Here is a 25170-nt window from a genome sequence, read left to right as displayed (position 1 = left end):
CCCCGCGGGCCCGCCCCCTCCGGGGCCCGCCCTCCCCCGCGCGCCGCGCCGCGCCGCGCCGCGCCGAGCTGCGCGTTCTCCCGGCTCCCTCTCTGTCCGGGGCCGGTACTTTCCTCCCAAGTTACAGCGCAAGTTTGCCAGTGGCCGGCGGCGGCGGGGCGCCGGGAGCCTCCCTCGCCCTCGGCCGGCCGGGGCTCCCCCGAGTGCATGGGCGCAGGTCGGGCGGCCCTGGGGGCCTGAGCGGCCGGGCCGCCTCCGAGCCCCGCGCCATGGAGGGCGCAGAGCCCCGTGTGCGGCCAGAGCGCCTGGCAGAGGCCGAGGCGCGGGCGGCCGATGGCGGGCGCCTGGTGGAGGTGCAGCTGAGCGGCGGCGCCCCTTGGGGCTTCACCCTGAAGGGCGGCCGCGAGCACGGCGAGCCGCTGGTTATCACGAAGGTACGGAGGGCGCGGGACACGCACGGTGACAGCCGGGAGGTGGCCTGGGGCCGAGGGACTCGTCGGGGGGTAGGAGCGCTGGAGGGGGTGTCCGGTTCGCGCCCCCGGGCCCGGGACGCGCGTCCGCCCGGGTCACCTGCGAGGACGTGGGTAGTAGGACTCGCATAGGTGTGTGGTCCGGGCGCCACCTTGGTCCGTCTGCGTTGTTTCCCGGTCCTGCTGGCTCCCAGCGCCGCGCAGTTTCAATGGCTCCTGTTCCGGGTCCCCTCCCCTCCCCCTCCTGGGAAGGGCCTGGCAGGGTCCCCTGTCACTCCCGGCTTCGCCTGCGCCGGCCTGCACCTGTGGGCCTACCCAGAGGTCGGGGAGGGACATTCCCACGTGCCGGGGGTGGACAGAGACGTCCCCACCTGTGTTTGCCTGTCTAGGTATTTGTTTCTGCACCCCTTGGACCTGCACCCGTTATCGCTAGGAAGCCCACACTAGCAGCTGCCGCCAGCCGAGCTTCTCGATTCGCAGAAGCCCATCAATATTTATTGGCTTTCGCTTCCAGCCCTAGACCCACGGCGCTCTGGATACCTGCAAAAACAAATTGAAACTTTTCATCGTCCTTTGTGAAAGTGGGATTTGAGCCCCCAAAATAAGTTCCTAATATGTGTGTGTGTGTGTGTGTGTGTGTGTGTGTGTGTGTGTGTAGGGGTAACTTTGAATTCTCTTGTCTCGAAACAGAAAACCATCTTGAAACTTACCAGCCGAACCCGTATAAACCTGTAAAAAGCACACAGACAGCAAACCAGTCGTCCTGTTTTCTTCTGGTTAAAAGTGTCTGTTGGTCAGTTTCTCTGGGAAGGTCTGGGCCGCGCCATTCCCGGGGACAAAGTTCCCTTTAAAATGCAAAAATTCTTGGCTTCTAGAAGCGTTTGAAGGTGACTTACTGGTTTCCTCTGCTTTCTTGCTTCACCACAGCAGGAAGAACTAAAGTGACTCCTAACCCACCCCACCGGATTGAATTTGGGAGGCGGTGTGGCTTTGTTGTCCAGATAGTAAATGAGACACTCAACTTCTGATCTTCATTTTCTCTCATTTTTATGTTTATAAAACTAGAGACTTTGAGGGGAGACGTGCACTGAATTTATGTGGAACCGGGGAAAGAGGCTGTCATTGTTGTTATAAGTTTCACCCATGTGCAAACCCATTAATGAATTGGATTCTTTGGAAAAATGTGTGTGGTGGAGTAGCCGTAGAGTGCACACCTCGTGCAGGACAGGCATTTCCTGCATATGCGTGTATTAAGGCACAGTAGCCCGTGCCTTTTCAATAATAAAAGTTTTACCGGGCATTTCTGATGGTAAAAGTTAAAAAGATATCAGGTAAATTACTCAGACTTTTATCGTTTCTAGAGATTCTTTTAAAAAAGCATATGCGCACGCGTGCGCGCGATTCAACCTGTCTTCCTCGGACCTGTCTTTACAGCAGATGGAGTAAGTCGTAAAACATTATTTAAGATGACATCTTGCTTTTTGGGCTTATGCAGTGTAAGAAAGCTGGACTTAAACTCTAAAATTCAGTTGTTTGACCGGAAGCCGGAGAAGGGGACCTCCTCCTTTCTCTGTACCTCAAGTTCTAAAAAACCCCACGCATTCTTAGTGGTTTCTCCTCTGCTTGTGCAAGAGGACCCTGTTCTAGAAACGGAAGGAGGTGGGCAGTAAAACCCATGGACACACACCAGGGCCTAATCAGGGCACAGGCGGCAGGCAGTCTGCTCCTGATTGGGCCCCTGGGTTGGCTGTCACGGTAGTTGCTAAGGTGTGTGGGTAGGTAGGGCTAGGCTGGTAGCGGTGTACACGCCCTGCCTTTCCAGATCGTGCTTCAGGATTTTGCAGAAATAAAACTGTTGATGAGTCTTATCTGAGATGCTCATATGTCCCTCCCTTGAACTGCTGCTTGGTTCTTACAGGTGCTTTAGTGTGACTGGAGATATGTGGTTTCTTTTCTTAGGATGGAGGGGATCCAGGACAGTTTGGGACATCTGTGACAAATTTCCACGCACACTTGTGTGCACGTGCACACACGTGTCCTCACACGCGCGCGCACGTGTGCTCACACATGCCACACACGTGTGCTCGCACATACATGTATATATCCCTTAACCACACATTGTATTGCATGGTATTTGCAGTATTTCACCTATTTGTCTTTTCTCCTGCATTAAGTCATCACTGATGCATGTTTACAATCCAACAGCTGGTAATTGTCACATTATTAGAGAAGGATAAAGGAAAGCGTGTCCATTATAATCACTTAAAAAATGGAAATAGACTGTTGTGATGGAGACTGGGGAAATTTGTTCCACCTCCAGAATTTAGATTAATCCAAGCTTTGAATCTTCCTTTCCCAGTACCTACTAAAAAATCTTTAGGGCTCATTAAATAATAGACCTTCTAATGGCTTTTTTTTTTTTTGCATTTAAAAAACCTTGTAATTAAATTGTTACATATTAGAGCCCTGGGATATTGTACAGCTCATTTCTAACAGAATCTGACTTGGAGGAAGCTTGGTCCAGTGTAAGAGGATGCACTCTGTTTATGACGATGAGTGTCTCAGTTGAAAGCCTCATAGGAGTGTACATCTTAGAACTGGAACTGATGCCAAGAACAAGGCTGGTTCAATCCCTGATCTCCTGATGGAGTTTTTTATTTTACCTATTTATTCATTTATTTTTGGCTGTGTTGGGTGTTCGTTGCTGCCCACGGGCTTTCTCTAGTTGCGGCGAGGGGGGGGGGCTACTCTTCATTGCGGTGCGCGGGCTTCTCATTGCAGTGGCTTCTCTTGTTGCGGAGCATGGGCTCTAGGCGCGTGGGCTTCAGTAGTCGTGGCTCGTGGGCTCAGTAGTTGTGGCTCGCGGACTCTAGAGCGCAGGCTCAGTAGTTGCGGCGCACAGGCTTAGTTGCTCCGCAGCGTGTGGGATCTTCCCGGATGAAGGCTCGAACCCGTGTCCCCTGCGTTGGCAGGAGGATTCTTAACCACTGCGCCACCAGGGAAGCCCCTTGATGGAGTTTCATTAGCCCATTTTGTAGATGAAACAGCTAAGGCCAAGGAGGGTTCAGTGGTGTGCCCTGAGGTCGGAAACCTGGCAAATCTTGAGAAGGGTCCTCAGGACCAGATCTTGACCCTGCATGTCTCTGCTTTCTCTTCACTTGGTGCCATCTGCTCTTGTCTGGAATCCCTTGCAATGCCATATTCAGTAACTTTGTCACATCCTATGAGGGTTTTTCAACCTTGGCACTACCGATGTTCTGGCCTGGATGTTTCTTTGCTGGGGGCGGGAGCACTGTCCTATGCATTGTAGGGTGTCCAGCAGCAGCCCTGGCCTTTGCCCACTGGCACCACCCCCCAAGTGTGACAACCAGAAAAGTGCACACGTTGCCAGATGTCTCCCGGGCACAGATCACCCTCGCTAGAGTAACTGTACATCACTTTTGCTTTGAAAGGATTTTAGCTTTGAACGCGTGTGCTTAATTCTTCTTTCTGAAGATACTCAGAGGCCCCTGGCATAGTCAGCTTTGGCGGGGAAGGCTGTTTTCTTCCTAAGCGCTCGCTGGCCCTGGTAATAGGCTTTATTTACATAGTAAAACTCAAACAAATACTTGCTTCACCTGCATTTTTGTATCTGGAAAAAGGAAATGGAAGCAGGAACTCCGGAGTGCTGTGTTTCATGGGCATTCAGCGGGGCTGCTCGGTGAGGACTGCCTTTTCTCTGGGTCGGGTTTGAAGTTAAAGGGATACTGACTTCCCGGGAGTGGCATTCCTGGAATTCAAAGTGCACACTTGAAGTCCCCCAGCAAGGTGGCAACCAGATTTGTAACCATTCGTTACGTTGACACTGACTTGTAGCTTGATGTATTACCAGGGCTGGAAGAGACACAGAGCCCCAGTTTTTCATACTGCTGTCGGAGAGGAGCAGAAATAATGTCCGTGCCTTAAGAAACTCCAAAGACTTTGACTTGTTAGTGTTTCCGAGACTGTGCTTTGATGCGGGACCTCTCAGGACCTGTGTAAGTAGGTGCGATGTTGTACGTGGTCCTGCTGTCTGCGTGGCACCTTCTTTCCCCATCAGCTTAGCAAGTGTAAAAGTTCCGTGGGGGTAGCTAGGGCCTGCTTTCTAACGTGTCACTGGAGGGGCTAGAACTCCAGAAGGGCCCTTGGGGATTCGTTAGGAAACCTTAAGTGGGCCAGCTGGGTGTCAGCAGGCCCCCTTCGGCCTCAGGAATGTTTGTGAACCGGGGAAGGAGTGAAGCCCCTGGCCCTCCTTTTCACCGTTTCTTAGCCCTCCCCGCCCCTTCCTGCCAAGAATGCGAGAGAGCCTTAGCCAGGAGCTCCAAAGAGGACAGTAATTTGGGCCTGGCCTGGTCCCACGGGCGGCTCCTTTGGGAACCCGTTGATTTTCAGGTTGCCTTTGGGGACCAGAGCCGTCCTGGGGGGTGGTGCGGGGGAGCTGGGGCTTGGGGTGCCCAGCCTGACGCACCCTCTCGGGAGCCTTTGGACCGTGCGGCGTTCGCTGGATGCCAGGCCGCGTCCTTAAACGTCCTTCTTGGTCTGCACGCTGAAGGCGAGGTGGAGGGGAAGCAGGGCACATTTCTGGGGGGGGGGGGGTTGGCCCACACACCCAGGTGGCACATGTCCTGTGTCAGCCGTTAGAGCTCCTAGAGCTCCGGATGGCGGAGGCTTGGGGCAGAGACTAGCTGTCGGTTGGGGGTGGGAGGTCCCTTCTGCGGTGGTCTGAAAGGGGCTCCGTTTCATGGGCTGTGCTGAGTCACGGTCGTTGGTGACCTGGCAACCCTGGTCAGGACAAGTTGTTGTCTGGTTGTCCTTATATTTGCCCCCAAGAGCCAAGTTCTTTATCAGTTACCACTCAAAGCTGTGAAAAAGGGTGGGGGTGTGTGTGTGTGTTGAATTCAGCTGTGTATCGGGAACCGATGGATCTCAGCCTCTCTGGGTTTTGCTCGATGTCGGTGTCGAAGCACAGTCCCACGTCAGCACCCGTCTAAGGAGCGCTGCCGCTTTCCCAGGGCTCCATAGAAATAAATGGTGGGTGGGCGAGCGCTGGGCGCCCCTCCTCGGCAGACCCAGGTGCTGTGGGTACTGTTACGGCTGAGGCAACGCCTGGGCCCTGTGAGATCCCAGCCTCTTGGAGGCCAGCTGCAGTTTGCTGTTTGTTCAGAGGAGTGTAATGCCAGAGACTCATTTGTATTTAAAAATTAATAGTACGGTTAAAAAAAAAAAAAAAAAGGGTGAGTTTTCTTTCCTGTGCTGAAACCCCTTTCCAGTTGGTGGAAAGGCAAGACCTGCCTTGCTAGCTGGCATGCAGATATATCTTTATTCCCCTGTCCCAGCCTGTGCCTAGCTGGGTCCTGTTAGTTCTTACCCCTGGTCCTCCTGAGGTGTTTTGGGTGCAGGGGTGGGAAGTCTGGCAGAGAGACCCAAGTCCCATCCCGAGCTCTGGTGCTGGAGCTTTGAGGTGCAGTGGGTGGGCGGGTTCCTCCTCTCGTAGAAATTAATTCAGCAGGACTCACATCTATAAATCCAGAAGCTTCCACAGTGTGAAAAGCTATAAACGTAAGCTGTCCATCACACTTCTGCATCGTGATGGATTTTGCCCTTCCTGGTTCAGTTATGAGTGCTTCGTAACATGTCCTAACATTCATCTTTTGAAAAAAAGAAAACAAGTTTGCCCGAGAGCTAAATGTAGAAGAGAATGAGAGCGCAAGGCTCATAAAAACAGCCGTTTTCACCTTGTCCTAACTATCTGGGATTTCTTAATTCACCTTTCCATTTCTCGGCCAAAGAAACTGGGCTCCCAGCTCGCAAAGGGCTGGCTTTTCTACTTGGAAGGCATTTTGGAGCTGTCCTCTTGCCGAAGTTGCTTTGTGTCAGCATGCAAATGAACCTGGATTTGAGGATTTCTTCGGGGCTCTGGGGAGCTTTTCTTCTTGTACACTGGGCGCAGTGTAAACAGTCAACGAGATAATTTAAGGACTTAAAGGCTGAACAGACTTTTTATTCAGTCTTACCTCTTTTACTTTTCATGCACTGCAGTCAGGCATGGGGCCATCCTTTGATGAGAAATTATGCAAGCCGCACTCTTCCAAGCTGCAATTTCCACCCACACGAAGGGTTTTGAAAGCCCTCGGGGTTGCATATTGCTCTTTTGGTCTTTTTAAAACCTTGCCAGTGCTCAACAGAGGGAGGGTGTATTCTGGAAGAATTGTTTTCCTGTTACCTTGCTGGATTTGATATTTGCATGGCCCTGTGGTAGGTGGAGCCTGTTTCCCTGACCAGTGCGAATGTTAAGGCCTCTCTTTGGGGGAACATATCTTAGTGGAAGGACGACGGTAGGATATGGTTAAAAAATAAGTTGACTAACTTTATTTTAGGTTCGAACAAGTAAGGTTGTTCTGAAAAGCCAGGATATTCTGAATTGCAGTGCAGAGGTGACTTTTTTTTTTTTAACCTGGGCTGTCTTTCTGAAATCTCCTGGGTATGAAGTTGGAGGTAACGCCTGCCGCCTCTGTGGGATGGGTCTGGAAGAACAGTGCTCTACGTGGCCTGGGAAGGGTTGGGATTGTCTTTCTTTTGGCCAAAGGTGACTAAGACTTTCAGATCAAAGGCAAATTGTGAAGGTCAACAAGAACCCAGGCAGGGTAGATTGTGTGGGCTCTAAAGGCAACATTTTACTTATTCAAGGGAGGAAAGACACAAAATGTTAGTGTATCTTTTTTTTTTTTTTTTAGTGTATCTTTTTGAGATTTGTTTTTATTTTTATCAAAGTGGCTCTTGCAGGCTTGAAATAATCAAATAGTTCTGCAGGGCTTGTTATCATACCAGCAGTTCCCCACTGTCATTTCCTCTTCCCTAGAGAAGCTATTGAAACTTTTTAGCTGATTTCTTTGGGCATTTGCCTATATTCTATACGGCTGCTACTTTCATTGTTCCGTTTCAGGATAACTGTTGACTTCCCACTATGGGAGCTTGGGATGTAGTCTTTTATTCCACACCAGCTACCCAGACACATACCTTGGGCCCCCTTACTCCAATGTAACTACATCATAATTTTGGTTAGAAGAGGGTTTTTTCAACCTTAGCATCACTGACGTTTGGGGCCACATAGTTCTTTGTCGTGGGGGGCCGTCCTGTGCCCTGTGGGAGCAGCATCCCTGGCCTCCACCCCCGAGAAGCCAGTACAGATTCCTCTGTCTCCTGTAGCTGAGATGGTCAGAAACGTCCCCAGACGTTGCCAGATGTCCACTGGGGGACAAAAATCGCCCCCTTTGAACTGGGAGTTTGGGATGAGCAGATGTAAACTATTATATGTAGGATGGATAAACAACAGGGTCCTACTGTAGAGCACAGGGAACTGTATTCAGTATCCTGTGGCAAGCAATAATGGAAAAGAATATTTGAAAAAAAGAATGTCTCTGTGTAGAACTGGGTCACTTTGCTGTACAGCAGAGATTGGCGCACATTGTAAATCAACTCTACTTCAATAAAAAAAATAAAATTAAAAAAAGACAAAACCCTGTGCGCTGAGAAGACCATGGTTCGGGGGAGAGTCATGTGCCACGGTGTTCATTGCGGCGCTCTTTGCAGGGGCCAGGACCTGGGGGCATCCTGGCTGTCCATCGACAGATTAATGGGTGGGGAAGATGGCTGGTGGGGGGCGGCCGCGTGGCACGGGGAGATCAGCTCGGTGCTTTGTGACCACCTGGAGGGGTGGGATAGGGAGGGTGGGAGGGAGGGAGACAAAAGAGGGAGGAGACGTGGGGATGTATGTATGCGGGTGGCTGACTCGCTTTGTTGTACAGCAGGGGCCGACACACCATTGTGGAGCAATTGTACTCCAATGAGGATGTTAGAAAAGAAAAACTAATATGAATACAAAAAAAAAAAAAAATGCTAAAGCATCCTGCTAATATGTAGAAAAAGTTATTTAAAGACACAATTTATTTTTAAAATTTGTTTTTCATCTCATAATTGACAGAATAAAATGTTATAGCATTTGCAAAAAAATAAATTGCCCCCTTTGAGAACCACTTGGTTAGCAGTATTTGGTGTGTGTGTTATTTTGAATGCCAGTGCCAACACTTGCTGAGCCTGGTGGTGCAAACTATGATTATTTCCCCTGCACAAGTTTTCATAACCACCAAATGTAAGGATACGCTTTGTTTCTTTGCCTAATTTTCGATGTGCATATCGTTGATTCAGCCGCCGCATCTTCCCCAGTTGCAAAAAATCTTTTACTATATTCAGACACGCAGTGGGTCGTCTTTTGAGACCTTCTCTATCTGAGAATGTCATTATTTTACCTTGACAGTAAATGGACTGTTGGGTGTGCAAGTCTGAGTTGGAGACGGTTTTCCCTAGGCACTTTCTTTGCCGGTGGTGTTCTAACCTCTGCAGGTGTACAGTATTGTTGGGGAGACGACAGAGCTTTCTGTTTCTTTTCTTTTTTAAATTTAATTAATTTATTGTTATTTTTGGCTGCGTTGGGTCTTCGTTGCTGCACGTGGGCTTTCTCTGGTTGCGGCGAGCGGGGGCTACTCTTCGTTTTGGTGCGCAGGCTTCTCATTAACGTGGCTTATCTTGCTGCGGAGCACGGGCTCTAGGCGCGCGGCCTTCAGTAGCTGTGGCACGCGGGCTCAGTAGTTGTGGCTCGCGGGCTGTAGAGCGCAGGCTCAGTAGTTGTGGCGCACGGACTTAGTCGCTCTGCGGCATGTGGGATCTTCCCGGACGAGGGCTGGAACCCGTGTCCCCTGCGTTGGCAGACGGATTCTTAACCACTGCACCACCAAGAAGGCCCCAGAGCTTTCTGTTTCTTAGTCCTTTGGACTAACTCTAATTTTTTCTGTCGTATTTTTCTTTTCTCTGTATTTTTGTTCTTCTCCGGAGATTTTGTACAGTCTTATCTTCCAACCCTTCCATTGAGTTTTAAATGTGTGCTTTTGGGTTTTTTTAATTTCCAGAGTTGTTGTTTTTTTGTTTGTCTGTTTGTTTTGTTAGTGTTGTTCTCCAATGTTCCTTTTTGATACCATACTGATCTTGTTTCGTGGTTCTTCTTTCATATCTTTGAGAATATTAACTGGTTTTACAAAATGTCTTCTTGCTGTGTAGATTCCGTTTCTGAGCTCCGCTGCTTCTTGTGTGTTTGTTTGCCTTCTGTTGGGGGCTCAGTTCGTCCTTGCCGTCTGCAGGTATGTAAGAGTGGGTGACCACAATGCTTTTTGGAGGCTGGTGCACGTGGGTGTATGACCTAGCCACGCTGCTTCCCTGGGGACTCCTTTAAGGCCATAGCTTCGCTTGTTTCTTTTGCGCTGGTCACATCCCTTCAGATAGTAATGTTTTCCTCTACTGAACGTAAGTTTCTGGTGTAGGGCAGATTTGAACGTTGGTGCGAGGTTTGCCAGTTTGGAGGAGCCCTGCTTTGCTTGGCGACGTGAGAGTGGTCATCTCTGCCTCCTGCTGTGGCCACAGTGGTTCCAGTTTGGAGAGAATGTCTTGCATATGTAGCTGAATCATGCACTCTGTCCTTAACCTTTACTCACCCTTAATCCTTCAGGCTGTCAAACTGGAATCATTCCCATTTCACTATATTGACACAGGGGTGAAATGAGTCAGTATGGAAAGCTAGCTCTAGTAGATTTTTTTTTTTTTTTACATTTTAAAATTTTTATTTATTTATTTTTGGCTGCATTGGGTCTTTGTTGCTGTGTGTGGGCTTTCTCTAGTTGCGAAGAGCGGGGGCTACTCTTCATTGCGGTGCACGGGCTTCTCATCACGGGGGCTTCTCTTGTCGCGGAGCACAGGCTCTAGGCACGTGGGCTTAAGTAGTTGTGGCTCGTGGGCTCAGTAGTTGTGTCTCACGGCCTATAGAGCGCAGGCTCAGTAGTTGTGGCATACGGGCTTAGTTGCTCTGCGGCATGTGGGATCTTCCCGGACCAGGGCTCGAACCCGTGTCCCCTGCATTGGCAGGTGGATTCTTAACCACTGTGCCACCAGGGAAGCCCTAGTTCTAGTAGATTTAAATTCCATCTCTCCTCCCCCTTCCCCCCTTTCCCCTACTTCATCCTGCTTCACTAAGAATTTGGAAAACTATAAAAAGTAATGTGAAGAAAATTTCTTAAAAAAGTAATGTTAATGTATGAAATTGCCAATTTATTATGGAAAGACTTTAAGCTGGATATTGTATGGCAACATTTTAATGTGTCTCCTAGAGATTTTGGTACTTATTCTGACTGTTTAGCATTGGATTTGTAGAAAAGCATTTAATTCAAATACACATCTTATGCCAAGCACCAGTACATTAGTTGTGCTATTTACAGCCCACTGGAAGTGATTATTTCCTCCTTTCCACCAAAAACTGGTTTTTAAAAAATATATTTATTGGGGCTTCCCTGGTGGCGCAGTGGTTGAGAGTCCGCCTGCCGATGCAGGGGATACGGGTTCATGCCCCATTCCGGGAGGATCCCACATGTCGCAGAGCAGCTGGGCCCATGAGCCATGGCCGCTGGGCCTGTGCGTCCGGAGCCTGTGCTCCGCAGCTGGAGAGGCCACAGCAGTGAGAGGCCCGTGTACCGCAAGAAAAAAAAATATATATATATATATATATATATATTTATGCATTTATGCATTTATTTATGCATTTATTTATTTATTTATTCATTCATTTATTCATTCATTTATTTATTTGTTCATTCATTCATTCATTCATTCATTCATTCATTCATTCATGCAGGCTGTACCGGGTCTTAGTTGTGGCGTGCGGGATGTTTAGTTGCAGCATGCAGGCTCTTTAGTTGCAGCATGCGTACTCCCAGTTGCGGCATGTGGACTTTTAGTTGCAGCAGGCATGTGGGATCCCCAACCAGGGATCGAACCTGGGCCCCCGCATTGGGAGCGTGGAGTCTTAACCACTGGACCACCAGGGAAGTCCCTAAAGTGTTTTTGAATAATACTGATTTTTCTTTTTTATAATATGAATGAAAGGTAGCTCTTTCAGATCAATGTGATATTCAGAAGAATTGGATTTTAAAAGTGGTTTGGGAAGTGAAAATAGTAGGAAAGATGAAGGTTAAATATCCCATGGCAACAAACTCCATTTCTTCACCGCTTTGCTTTCTGGCAGTAGAAAATCTTTCAGGGCATGGAGTCAGACCCACGGGCTTGGTAGAGATGCTATCTGTTTACTGGAGCCTGTGTCTCCTTTTCGTTCTGCACATGCTGCTGGACTACACTTCCCAGATTCCCTTGTAGCTATGAGGCCATAGTTCTACCCAATGAGAAGCAAGTAGAAGTGATGCAGGCCATTTAGCGCCTGTCGTGCTTTCCTCTTCTGGTTGTCTGGAATGAAGATGGTCCTGGGGCAGAGCGTCATCAGCACGGGTCCCTGAATGCCTGAGGAGGAAGCTAGCTGACCATAGCCTGGTTACCCTCCCAGTAGTACCAGTATATGAGCAAGAAATAAGCCTCTGTTGTATTTGGGCCATTACACGTTTCTTTGATTACTCACTACAAGAGTTAGACCATTCTAACAAACGAAATCTGGAGAGAAATCAGGAATTTTCTTTTTTGTTGTTGTTTTTTTGTTCTGTTTGTTTTAAATTTTTATTGGCGTATAGTCGATTTACAGTGTTGTAAATAGTTTATAGTATAGTTTCAGGTGTATAGCAAAGTGAGTCAGTTATAATATACATACATCCACTCTTTTTTAGATTCTTTTCCCATATAGGTCATTACAGAGTACTGAGAAGAGTTCCCTGTGCTGTACAGTATATCCTTATTAGTTATCTATTTTATATGTAGTGGTGTGCATACGTCAATCCCAGTCTCCCAATTTATCCCTTCCCCCCATTACCCCCCTTGGTAACCATAAGTGTGTTTTCAAAAGTTTTCCTTTTAATGAATACCGCTAGCTTTAAGAGACTGAATATATAATGTTTAATTTATACCCATACAGAGGGAATGATTATTTACTTTGTAGGAGGAATCACTGTGGGTGTCCAATTAGCATGTAGCTTATTCCCTGCACACTTATTAAGTAAAATGAGACCTGCGTGCTCAGAAGTTCCGCTTCTTTCCACCGTAGCTTTTCCCTCAGCTGGTAATTTAATTTTCACCCCGTGTTGCTTTGCCTTCCCCTCCCTGCAGACGATTGCCTGGGAGCTATGGAGAGGTGGGGCAGAGGCGGGGAGGCTCCCCAGTCCAGCTCCTTAGCCCCCTGGGAGGGCTGACCACAGGAGAGGAGGGTGGCTGCCCGGCTGCCGGTATGATGTCAGGGCATGCACCTTTCTCCTGGTTGAATTGTGCTTTACTTACCACTTTGGTTCAAGTGCAGAGGGTATTGCCTGGGTGGGTTACATTAAATCCTCATTAACCGGGCTGCCTCTATCAGATTAATCAATTATGATCTTGTATGGCAGGCTCTTCTTTTCCCTAGGGAATGGAATACAGAGATACATGAGGTAGACCATCAAGGAAAGGTAGATAAAGGCGAGTGCAAAGTAAAGTTGGTCCCCGGAGGAAGGTGGCATTCGTGTGGGGATCTGAGGGTTAGGGGGCTGGGGATGCCGAGAAGGGTGGGGAAGGAGAGCCTCTTCTGTTCCAGGTGTTGAAATGCTTACCGAAAGCCTGGGAAGGTGGGTGGGGGGAACCCCGGTGGCCCTCCATGACTTTCAAAGGAGGTGAAGGGAGTCTTTGCTTGTGACTTGGAAATGCTGAAGCTGATGAAATACTGCTGCTGATAAAATTCTGATTCTGTCTGTGTGAATTGTGCCATGTTTGTAAATCTGTAAACACAGTGATACTTATCTGTGCTAACTGTACATGTGCTTGTCAATTTGTAAGCATAGCAGTACTGTTTTTTTCTTGTTGCAGAAAGATTCAAACCATCTTCAAAAAATTGAAACTAACGGAAAAGATAATCAACAACCCAAAACATTTAATAATCTTACTGAATGTTTTTTCCCCGTCTGTGGAATTCTTTGCTTGGTACTGTGCAGATCTAATTACGAGTTGCTTGAACGTAATTCTCTTAAGAATTACGTTGTCGACCATCTTTGGAATCACATGCTAGCTTAAATGAAGCTGAGTTTTGTGTATGCCACTTGGAATTTTAAAAATGATATGTTTTGTTTCTATGGTATATATTGAGTTTTATCATTTAGCTTTTTGTAGACAAGCATATAAAAAAGAAAACCCTAACTTCTGGAAAACTGAGTACTTCGTATTGATCAAATATGTTGGTCTTTAAAACAACTGTGTGCTTTCTTTTGGCAGGTGCAGCTTTTCTTTTAATTTTCATTAGTGTTTAGATGCCCTGAATCTTTTTTTTTTTTTTCTTTTGCGGTACGTGGGCCTCTCACTGCTGTGGCCTCTCCCATTGCGGAGCACAGGCTCCAGACGCGCAGGCTCAGCGGCCATGGCTCACGGACCCAGCTGCTCCGAGGCATGTGGGATCCTCCCAGACCGGGGCACGAACCCGCATCCCCTGCATCGGCAGGCGGACTCTCAACCGCTGGGCCACCAGGGAAGCCCAAGATGCCCTGAATCTTGAATGAAAGTTTGGAAAGGAACATCTGGACTTGAAAAGACAGGCCTGCTGCTGCTCGAGTCATATTTATTTTGTGTTGATCTCACCACAGAGTGGATGAAATCGTCCAGAGTGGATGCCTCTACGGGTTACGAGCTGGGGTGGGGCTACTGTTTCCCCTCTTCCTCTCCACTTTCAGGGGCTGGCATTTTGGAGAAAAATTATTAGAACCTCACACCACTGCATGTACTTGTGCAATTTTACCCCCAAAGGTAAATTTACATTGTCTGCTGCTGATCGAGGACACTCCTTCTCGTGCTCCCTGGCAGGGACTAGGTTTGCTTTTACAGAGTGTAATTCTCAAATTACCTGTGGTGTTATTGCCGATCTGAAAGAGATGTCTCATTCACGCAGAAACGCTTTCTCTTTCTTTTGACCCTTGTGAAAGTGGCCTCTACTGGCTCTTCCTGTTGGCTGTGCGCGGCGGTGTTGGTTTCTGCTGGAGGCCCCTCCTTTCTCTCTCCTCTCTTGTCTAGGCAGTCTCGTGCGCTTCCTTGAGGCAGGCAGACAGTGCTCAGGTCTCCACTGCAGGCCCAGAATCTGGGAGAGCCCCCTGGGTACCGCCCAGGCTGCTCCAACTCAGCGTGTTGCAGACGCAGATCTTGCACCTTCCTTTACCTTAATTCTCCTGCACTTCCGGGCTTGCCGACAGGTTTATCCCCAAATGCAGGAGTCATCCTTGATGCTTGTCTCTCCTTGACCTTCCGTGGCCAACCGATCACCCAGTCCCTGGAGCCTCAGTGTCTCGTATTTGTACCTTCTCTTTCACCCCCGGTGTCCCGGCCTCCGTTATCGCCTCTCGGGGCAGTCACGGAACCGGTCTTGTACTGTCACCACCTCTGGACTCTCTGTGCGCCAGCCTCCTCTAGACCCCCAGCCGTGCACGTGCCAGAGCCCGGCGGGGCTTCTCAGGCTCTTGCTGGAAAGGTAAACTCCTCGTGTTGCACCTTAGCTGGTGCAGAAGGTTCTTTACCTTTCAGCTCCTGCCCATTTCCAGCCTCGTCTTCTGCAGTCCTCCCTCCTGCCTTGACTGAGGAAGGAACCTTAGGTGTTTCTAAAGAACGAGGCCGTGCATGTTGTGACGCCATTACAGAATGACGCTTCCCAGGCCTCCCAGAGGCAGGGGATGACTTGCGGTGTGTGACAGGCAGTGGAAGGAAAAGCAGAGTGCGGGACTGGAGGAGTCTGCCCTGTAAAGACAGTGCCCCGGCCTCACCACAGCGGCTTGTCTTGCACATTGCTGTCGCCTGGTCCTGCTTTATCCTGGAAAGGCAGGCACGCGCACACGTGTGAAGGAAGCACTGCCAGAATCCCCCGCAGCGGCGAGAAGGGGAGAGGGTCCGTGGGCTGTCCTGAGTCTCCCTCGCCTGCTCTCCTGGGCTGCATTTCTGCTGTCTTTACTGCCTCCGAGGTCCCTTGTTAACCAGACTTCAGTGTCATGGGCAGGTGCAGGAGGGGGTGGCCCAGGGAGTGTGGAGGACGCAGAGAACCCGACCTGTGACCAGCCTGGGGGCCGGGCCCGCCCCGAGCACCTGTGGCCCCGCGCTGTCGGCCAGAACCAGCCCGGGCCTGGCACCATAGGGCGCTTGTCCCGTGGATCCACATAGAGACCACGGCCTGGCTTCCTTGCCATCCTTGCAGCCCCGAGAGCATTCTGACCTCTGGATCTTTGCGCATGTCTCCCAGCTCTGCACCCACTTGGACTAAGGGTGCATGCACAGTGTTGAGGAAGCCCGTTCCATTCCCTGGGGGCCTGGAGAGCGTGCAGGGCAGGCCTGCCGGAATGTTTTTTCCCTTGAGTTTAAAGTTTTTTTTTTTTTTGGAGTGGGTACGCGGGCCTCTCACTGTTGTGGCCTCTCCCATTGCGGAGCACAGGCTCCGGACGCGCAGGCTCAGCGGCCATGGCTCACGGGCCCATCCGCTCCGCGGCATGCGGGATCTTCCCGGACCGGGCCACGAACCCGTGTCCCCTGCATTGGCAGGTGGACTCTTAACCACTGCGCCACCAGGGAAGCCCTAAAAAAATTTTTTTTTAATTGAGATATAACTCACGTAGCATAAGATTCATCCTTTTAAAAAAATGTACAGTTTGGTGGGGTTTAGTATTCTCGGTTGTGCAGCCATCGCTCTAATTCCAGAAATTTTCATCACCTACAAAAGAAACCCTGTGCCCATGAGCAGTGCCTCCCCGTTCCTGCTGCCCCCAGCCCCTGGCAACAACCGGTCTGCTGTCTGTCTCTATGGGTTTGCGTCTTCTGGACATTTCATCTAAATAGAACCACACAATGCGTGGCCTTTTGTGTTGGCTTCTTTCACTCAGCATCACGTTTTCGAGGCTCATCCGTGTTAGCGTGTGTCAGGACTTCATTCCTTTTTATGGCTGAATAATATTGCACTTTATGGATAGAGCACATTTTGTTTATCATTTGTCAGTTGATCGACATCTGGTTGTTTCCACCATTTTTGCTTTTATGAATAATGGTCCTGTGGAGAGTCGCACATTCACATAGTTGTCTGTGTGTGGATGTATGTTTCACTTCTCTTGGGTGTTTTCCTTGCATTTTGAGCTTGCCATCCACACGGCCAGGCGTGGTACCTGCGATTCCCTGGGCACGGTCGGCGGGGGCGGGGGTGGGTCACACCTCTCATAAATCAAAAGAATAGAATTGGTCATGCTGGCTTCGAGGCTGTTTAAGCACAATTGAAACTGACCATTTGGAAACCTTAAAATCTTTTAAAATCTTAAAAAGAACACTTTTCAAAACTCATGGGACTTCTGTCTTAACGACAACAGAGGGGATGTGGACCCCTGCTCTGACACACGCGGTCAGCGTCTCACCTTGGCCCCTGGAATACTCCAGAGTGTGTGCTGGTACCCGGCATCATCTTCGTCTGTAGGATGGCAACTGACTTTCTGAGGCCTTGCTTTTGCCTGCTGCTTCCTGCTTTTGTGCAGGAGTGTAGAGCACCTCCAAACAGCCCTAGAAAGTGGACACCCATATTTCTCCTGTATTGCAGATGAAGGTAGAGATTTGCCAAAAGGGGGGACTGCACCCACTACCCTGGTCACCCAGCAGGGCCGTCCTCAGGAGGAGGGAAGCTGCAGCCTGTCTCTTGAGTGCGTGGAAGATGCCCATGGACCCGTCTTGGAAGGAGGACACCGTCCTTTCCTCCTGGCACCCTGCTGACCTCCATTCTTCTGTTGAGGGATGCCTTTTCCTGTCTGCAGGGGTGGATTCTGGGGTGCAGACACTGAGTAGGGTCACTCTGTGGCCAAGGGCAATAACAGGTCAGCAAGGCATCGCCCCTCCCTGGGAAATGAGCTTCTCTCTTTTCCTTTCTGCTCTCTTTCCTCTTTCCAGTAACACAGCTTCAAATGAAAATGAGGCTCCGCATCTCGAACCTTTCTGGTTGTTTAACGAACCCAGACTACAGGGGAATCCCTGAATGGACTTAACCTTTCCAGGGTTGGGGGTGTCTTGATATTATCTTGATATCACATTGTACAGTTTATCAGGTTTTCTGTTGAGTCTTTCTTTTAACCCTTGTTCTGTAATGAGCCTGCTGGGAGGCTTCACCAGGGTTGTTTATGTTTACAGGTGGGAAACCAAGCCCCAGGCGGCCTGCTTGCAGATCACATTAGGTGGTCAGGACTACGTGACTCCAGCCGGGGGCCTTTGAGTACAGGAGTGCACTAAAGCTCTTTTTTCTATGTGACTTAAAAAAATCTTTCTTTTTTTATTTTGGGCTGCATGGCTTGAGGGATCTTAGTACCCCGACCAGGGATTGAACCCAGTCCACCTGCATTGGGGGCATGGAGTCTTAAACACTGGACCACCAGGGAAGTTCCCCGAAAATCTTTTTTTTTAAAAAAATATTTATTTATTTGGCTGCGCTGGGTCTTAGTTGCGGCACGCGGGATCTTTTTTTTTTTTTTTTAAGTTGTGGCATGCGTGTGGGATCTTAGTTCCCCAACCAGGGATTGAACCCGGGCCCCCTGCATTGGGAGCATGGAGTCTTAACCACTGGACCACCAGGGAAGTCCCCGAAAGTCTTTCTTAAGGGCATTGTTTAAAGTGTAAAGATCCTGAGGATTTTATAAAATTACATGCCATCCCCCCGCTTCTCTGAAATGCATATGAAGTACCGGAAGTCTCACCTTGGCCGTAGACACACTCATGACATTTCTAATACTAGGATCATCCTCTGTAAAGTAGAGGTCAACAGACTTTTTTCTGCAAACGGCCGGGGTCAGTGTTTTTGGCTTTGTGGACCGAACTACTCCTTTCTGCTGTTGTGGCATGAGAACAGCCATAGACAACGTGGAAAGGCCAGGGGGGTTGCGCCCCAGCAGGCGGTGGTTTTCACAGTGCGGCCCCCAGACCAGCGGCATCAGTCTCACCTGGGGCCTTGTTAGAAACGCAGCGTCTTGGCCTCATTGCAGACCTACTGAACCCCAAACTGGGGCTCGGTCGGGAATCCTCCTGGGGATTCTGACGCTGGCTCCAGTTTGAGAACTGCTGCTCTAGAAAGGTGTGACTCACCTGCCATTTATATCGGAATTAACAAGTGCTAGCCTACTGAATCAGGGTTGGTGGTGCCCAGGAATCTGAATTTTAACAGTGGCCCCAAGATGGTCTTATGCCCATGAAATAAGAATCAATTTCTAAAGCGGGACTAGTTTGGTCCAGTAGAGGATATGGGGGAGGTGTCAGGGAACTTCTGAAACCTCACCTGGGACTTGTTTGGGGTAGGGGGTAGTGAGAAGAGGGTGATGTGGAATATTGGGGTGAGGGTGGCCTTGTCCCAGAAGGTGGATTTCTTTCTCCCAACCCGTCATGTGTGTCCCAAAGCTGGGAGTTTCTGGAACTGAAATTCAGCCCTTCTGTTAATAGCTATCGGACACCACATTTCCTAATGCGTGTGTTTGGTATTTGAAATGAAAACAGGTCGGGAGCACACACTGTATGTTTCCTTCGATATAAATGTCCAGCGCAGGCCAGACTCACAGAGACAGAGCTGACGGGCAGTCGTCAGGGGGAGGAATGGGGTGATGAAAATATGCTGGAATTAGAGAGTGGTCATGGCTGCACCGCTCTGAGCATGCTAAACCCCCCTGGATTTCCTCTTTTTTTAAATTAATTTTTATTGGAGTACAGTTGACTTACAATGTTGCGTTAGTTTCAGGTGTACAGCACAGGGAACTGTACTCAATACTCTGTCATGGCCTCTACGGGAAAAGAATCTAAAAGAGAGCAGATATAGGTATACGTATAACTGATTCACTGTGCTGTACCGTAGGTCCTTGTTAGTTATCTATTTTGTATATGGATTTACTCTTTAAAGGGGTGAATTTTATGGTATGGGATTTACAGCCCAGTAAAGTTGTTACTTCGTAAGGAAATGGGTCAAGGTGTTCAGCCTTATCCTTGAGTTGCCCAGACCTGGCAGAGAGGAGGCTGATGGGAAGGCCCCTCCTAGGGCTTGTCCTGTGGGTAGACCCTCCACACCCCTCACCATGCATGTCACAGGGATTCCTCTGCTGGTGCTGGGTGGACCCACAGGCAGACAGCCTGGGGAGAGAGTCAGGCCCTGGGCTGGGGGAGGGGCCCACGCTGTTCCTGCAGGTTAGTGGCAGGGGAGGGGGCTGCCGTGGGTGAGGTGGGCGCTGAGAGCCAGGGAAGGTTTTTTTCTTAAATATTTATTTATTTAGTTTTGGCTGTGTTGGGTCTTCGTTTCTGTGCGAGGGCTTTCTCTAGTTGCGACGAGCGGGGGCTACTCTGCGTTGCGGTGCGCGGGCCTCTCACTGTCGCGGCCTCTCCCGTTGCGGGGCACTGGCTCCAGACGTGCAGGCTCAGTAGTTGTGGTTCACAGGCCCAGTTGCTCCGCGGCCTGTGGGATCCTCCCAGACCAGGGCTCGAACCCGTGTCCCCTGCATTGGTAGGCAGACTCTCAACCACTGTGCCACCAGGGAAGCCCAGGGAAGGTTTTTAAGCAGGAGGTGATGGCGGGGATCTCTCCGCAGCAGAGGGCAGATGGGTGCGGGGGTGTGGGCAGGAGTCGGAACGCTGCGGGCTCTGGTGCCGATAGAGAGAAGGCAAGGGATCTGAGGGGTACCCCGGGGCACAGCAGGGTCCACCTAGCGCTTGGCTGGAGGATGCTGGAGATGTCCTGAAGGAGCTGGGCGGCTGCAGGTGCTGGTCACCTCTCCCATCCCATTTGGTGGAGGCCCGGGGCTGCACGGCCATGGGAGTCCCAGCTCCTACGTGCAGGTGGCACCTCTAGAAAGCCCCAGGGAGGGAGCAGCTGTGTTCCAGGGCAGCCCTGGCCCCTCCTCTTTGCCCAGGTGTAGTTGGGGTGATGGGGCAGGTGTGGTCTCAACACACTTGCCCAGGGCCACGTGGAGCAGGTGTGCTAGGGGCGCCTCCCCTGGGCCTCTGTGCCTTCCGGAGGGTTCCCGACAGACACTTGGCTTGCCTTGCTGCTGTGTTTTCCATGCTTGGTCCTAGCTGCTTCGAAAGGAAAGGAATCACTTGGAAAACAAAACTCCCTTTGAGTGTAATAATTATTGAAAAGTAGGTGTCTAGTTCAACTATTGGAGTCACTTTGACTCAATTTTTGTCCTTTTTCCCCGCCCCCTCCTTTTTATGAAACATCCGTCAAAATAAGGATGTCACAAACAAAACAAAGGCTAGGTATTGGCTGGGCTTCTTTGGAAGGGAAGATGACAGTCGTTTTGCTTTTCTTGTTTTAAATAACATGCAGCCAGCGATATCCTGGTGAGGATTAATTGTCATAATGATGATTTCAGGGGCTCTAGAAGTGAGGAGATAGCGGAAAGTTCAGATGTCCCTTTCATTACAAAGAGTTAGGAAGAGTGTCTCTACATGGATGTGTGTTCACAGTTGAAGGGATTACAGACCACGTGTAGAAATGACCTCTGTGCATAACAGAAAAAGCAGTAAATTAAAAGTGCAGTAAATATCAAACAGCCCTGGGCTGACAGCCTGCACTTTGGGGACCCAGTTCCAGTAGTAGCTTTGAAAGCTAGACTTCCCTTGTAATTTAGCCCCAAGCTGTAGCCCGATATAAATAATATGAATCCCCACAAAACTGTAACTCGTCAAATGAACCACCTAATTTTGCATACATCAGTAACCATTCTGGTTATGTGACTTCTGCCAAATTGATTGCACTGTAGAATAAAAATCGATGGCTATCATTGAATAAATCTTTTCCATGCTTTGTTCTCTTACCTTTCTTGTTATTAATTGTAGATTGTATATATTTTTTAAATTTTTATATTTATTTATTTATTTATTGGGTTGCTCTGGGTCTTAGTTGCGTCAGGCGGGCTCCTTAGTTGTGGCTCGCTGGCTCCTCAGTTGCGGCATGCATGTGGGATCTAGTTCCCTGACCACGATTGAACCCGGGCCCCCTGCATTGGGAGCGTGGAGTCTTAACCACTGTGCCACCAGGGGAGTCCGTTGTATATTGTATTTAAATTGTCACTAGATTGTATTTTTATAGTTGTGCCTTCAATTCATTAAATTTACATGCTGCGAAAACATAATCAGGTATTACTTTTCTCAGAAAGAGGGAGGATCTGAGAAAGTCATTTTTGGTTTTTGGCTATGTTTTGTTCTTGGTGGGAATCAGGAAATCATGTTTCAGATTTAAATAAAGAAACAACATTTAGGTTTTAGGTGAACGAGGTTAGTACATTCTGGGTTTTCCCTCAAATCGTTCTAGTTTAACTGTTTAATCGTTTAAAAAAATCATTGATTTCTAGTGAGAGAAGGGAAACACATTAAGTTCAGATACATAAAACCTAGAAGTCTTCCATTGATTCTCCCCGCCTCCCAGGAATGAGGCGTTTGGACAAAAGTAATTGCACAGAACCTTTGTTAGTTCCAGAATTTCGAGCCTCCAAGTCCAGGGAACAGTGATGGACAGCAGGAGAAGCATTCTGGGGATTGGAATGCCTGCGAGCGGATCAGTAGCCCTGCTGTGCTTCTGTGATCCCAGCACACAAGAATTCTGCCCTTTTGCACCGGGCAGGGTCTTGATTGGGCCAGGCCAGTTAATGTAGCTGTTTTCCCCCATTCAGACGCTGCATTAAGGTTCAGAACCTGGGCAGGGTAGGGAGAGCCTCTCGAAGCCAAACACTCCCAGAAATCCCAGGTGGGATGCAAGGGAGCGCCACCCACTGGGACCGCCAGCATCTCCGCTGCTCGTGATGCTCTGCTGAAAGGAATGAAGCAGTTTCACTTCTTGCAGTGGAGTAGCTTATTTTCAGATGTGGTGGAGTAAAAGCAGGAAAGATTTTGGACTTCCCTGGTGGCGCAGTGGTTAAGAACCTGCCTGCCAATGCAGGGGGACACGGGTTTGAGCCCTGGTCTGGGAGGATCCCACACGCTGCGGAGCAGCTGGTCCCATGCCCCACAGCTGCTGACCCTGCGTGTGCTCTGGAGCCCGTGAGCCACAAGTGCTGAGCCCACGTGCCGCAACTGCTGAAGCCCGCGCGCCTGGAGCCCGTGCTCCGCAACGGGAGAGGCCACCCAATGAGAAGTCTGCATGCCGCGACGAAGAGTAGCCCCCGTTCGCCACAACTGGAGGGAGCCTGCGCACAGCGACGAGGACCCAGTGCAGCCAAAAATGAAAACAAATAAATAAATTTATTAAAAAAAAAAAAAAAAAAAGCAGGAAGGATTTCTCCTGAATGAAAGATCACTGTTCTTACATCAGGAGCTTTGGAAAGATAACCCCTCAGTATCAAAATACAAAGTTATGGAATAATATGTGCTTGGAATAGCTGTAAAGGGCTCCATCTAGAAACTTCAAGTTTCAAAAATTTCTCTGTGCAGCTCAATATTAAAGAAAAAAACCAGACTGCTCTTGGACAAAATGAAAGGAATTGCAGGGAATGTATTTTAAGCCTGCTTCATTGACTGGGGTAATTACCCATGATTCTGTCTTCTGAGTAGAGACCACATTCATTGTGTAATTAGTTTTTGCTTCAAGAAAACAGTATTTGCACAGATACCCTCCTGATAGCATGAAATTTTAGCTTTTAAAGCTTTTTGGGTTCTCACTAAATGGTGAGAATCTGGGGTTCTATTCCCATCGTCCACTTGGCAGTGAGAAAATTAATGGGCTGGCATTTTAGGGAAACTTACATGCGTGGTTACTTCTCTTCCTGTGTTTATATCCACACTGTCAAACATGCACCCTGGCTAGCTCATTGTTTAGGAACTTGGGTGTTAAGGACAGTCACTGGGTGCTCAGGCTGTGTTCGTGGTACCGTCTGTATTGCATGAGAGCAAAGGGAGGAGCTGCTTCCCTTCGGGAAGAAGAACCTGTGGGTGTGTTTGAAGCTCTCCGGGTGACTCCACCTTGACCCGTAGCCTCCTGCAGCTGTATGGCCCCCTTAGCATGAGCTTGCCCAGGTAGCAACTCCAGGGCTTGGCAGTGTGGGCCCAGCATTCCCCTGGGATCTGCATCCCCACTTCACTGCCCAGCGCCTGACACGTTTTAGCTACTCAGTGAATGTGTTAGGCAACGGCCTTTGTCAAAGTCAAGGGCACCTTTCTTCCTTTTACTTTCCTTTTGCATATTGGGTTTTGAAAGCAGGTTTGTAGTCATCCAAACTGAGCTCTTTGTGGCTCACCTCGCGGTATGTGTCACCGCTGGGCTCGGGTGACCCGAGCAGAACAGCTTGATAGAAGGTGAACGCAACAACATCTCAAGTTTACACCAAATGACTTTTCTTTGATAGCTCTCATTTTACCTGTTGCAGATCTCGATTTCTAAGAGTAACTTTACTTTCATTTAAAAGCAGTAAGAACAACAATAACAAAATCACTGCATAGATTCTCACTTTTCACAAGATGAGCACGAGTTGGGAGATCTCGTCCAAAGGCGCAACTGCATTTGTAAGACGGACCGTGGCAAAGGATGCCGAGCCTTAAAGCCTCTGGTCAGTTTTAAAACCCGAGTGACCCTGACTCCCGGAAGTGTCACTGTAGGTTTTGGGTACGTAAGGGAAAGGGCACGACTTGACAGTTCTTCTGGGTGGGGGGCGGGGGGCAGCGGATTGAAACCCCGGCTGCACATTGGAATCACCTGGGGGAGGGAGGGGCTTTGAAAGCTGTCGCTGCCTGGCCACACCCTGGGCCAGTTAAGTCGGGGTCTCGGGGGTGGCCCAGCGTCAGTGACTCTGAAGCTGGCCGGGAGATTTGAATGTGCAACCAGGTGGCGAATCACGGCCTGACATTTTAGTTTTTACTCGTGTTGGTAGGTTTACAGACAGGCACCAAGAGCTCCCTGCAAAACTCAGAAAGAAAATTCAGTCCGTCTGGCCAGAGGTCCCCCCGGGTACCCTTACAGGTGTGTTTTCTTAAGCCGAGGAGGCATGTTTTTAGCCAGGGCAGGGAAGCAGGGTCAGGCTCTGGCTGGGTTCTTGTGGCCGGGGGGGGGTCACGGGAAGCAGGGGTGGAGGGGGGCGCAGCCTGCAAGCTGAGGCTGGGGCCGAGGGATTTTAACACAGCAGGAGAGCTGGGTGCTGAGCTGTGCTTATGGGGTCCTGGCTGCCAGTTGCAGGCCTGCCAGGTGCCGGGGTAGACGCTTGAAGCGGGCATTCTCTGGGGTTTCTGAGTCAGCAGCGTTCTCCTTAGGGAGGTTGTCAGAAATGCAGAGTTATCAGGCCCTGCCCCCGACCCGCTGCTTCAAAAACTGCACCAGAAAACCCGGGGGTGGGGGGAGCTTAGCAGGGTGTGTTTAAGGCCCCTCCGGGAGCTCCTGTTCGTAGCCCAGGTTTGGGAACCTCAGCTGTATATCCTTTCTCTCGCTTACTCCTCACATCTGCTCTGTGGAAGCGCTTGTTATTTTGTAACACGTTACAGCTGAGGAGATCATGCTTTTACGTTTTCCAGCTGCTGGAAATTGAGGCTCGGGGATATATCAGTCCAGGGTAGCGACGTTGGCGGACGGTGGAGCTGCGAGCCGCGGTCAGCCGGGTGCCCCGGGGCTCTGGGCGTGGGCGCAGGACTTGGGGCCACTTGGAAAGCCGCTGCACCCCAAGTCCATCACCTTTAT

At 49.6% G+C, this 25170-nt stretch overlaps 2 protein-coding genes across 4 annotated transcripts in view; both read left to right on the top strand.

Annotated features, from left to right (window-relative positions):
- LOC114906403 (proline-rich protein 2-like) overlaps positions 1-240 on the top strand; it is a 1546-nt gene extending 1306 nt beyond the window's left edge. The window contains exon 2 of the mRNA XM_029241199.1: positions 122-240. Within this exon, the coding sequence (XP_029097032.1) occupies positions 122-240 (119 nt within the window). The remainder of the gene's footprint in view (positions 1-121) is intronic.
- SHROOM2 (shroom family member 2) overlaps positions 77-25170 on the top strand; it is a 135563-nt gene continuing 110469 nt past the window's right edge. For all 3 annotated transcript variants that reach the window (XM_029240309.1, XM_029240308.1, XM_029240307.1), the window contains exon 1: positions 77-434. In XM_029240309.1, coding sequence (XP_029096142.1) covers positions 270-434 — 165 coding nt within the window. In that variant the 5' untranslated portion in view covers positions 77-269. The remainder of the gene's footprint in view (positions 435-25170) is intronic.

This window comes from Monodon monoceros, unplaced genomic scaffold, assembly GCF_005190385.1.
Source record: "Monodon monoceros isolate NGI ecotype Baffin Bay Population unplaced genomic scaffold, NGI_Narwhal_1 Super_Scaffold_22, whole genome shotgun sequence".
In the NCBI taxonomy this organism is placed as follows: domain Eukaryota; kingdom Metazoa; phylum Chordata; class Mammalia; order Artiodactyla; family Monodontidae; genus Monodon; species Monodon monoceros.
Note: the sequence above shows the minus strand (reverse complement) of the source record. Positions and strands in the feature narration are given on the sequence as shown.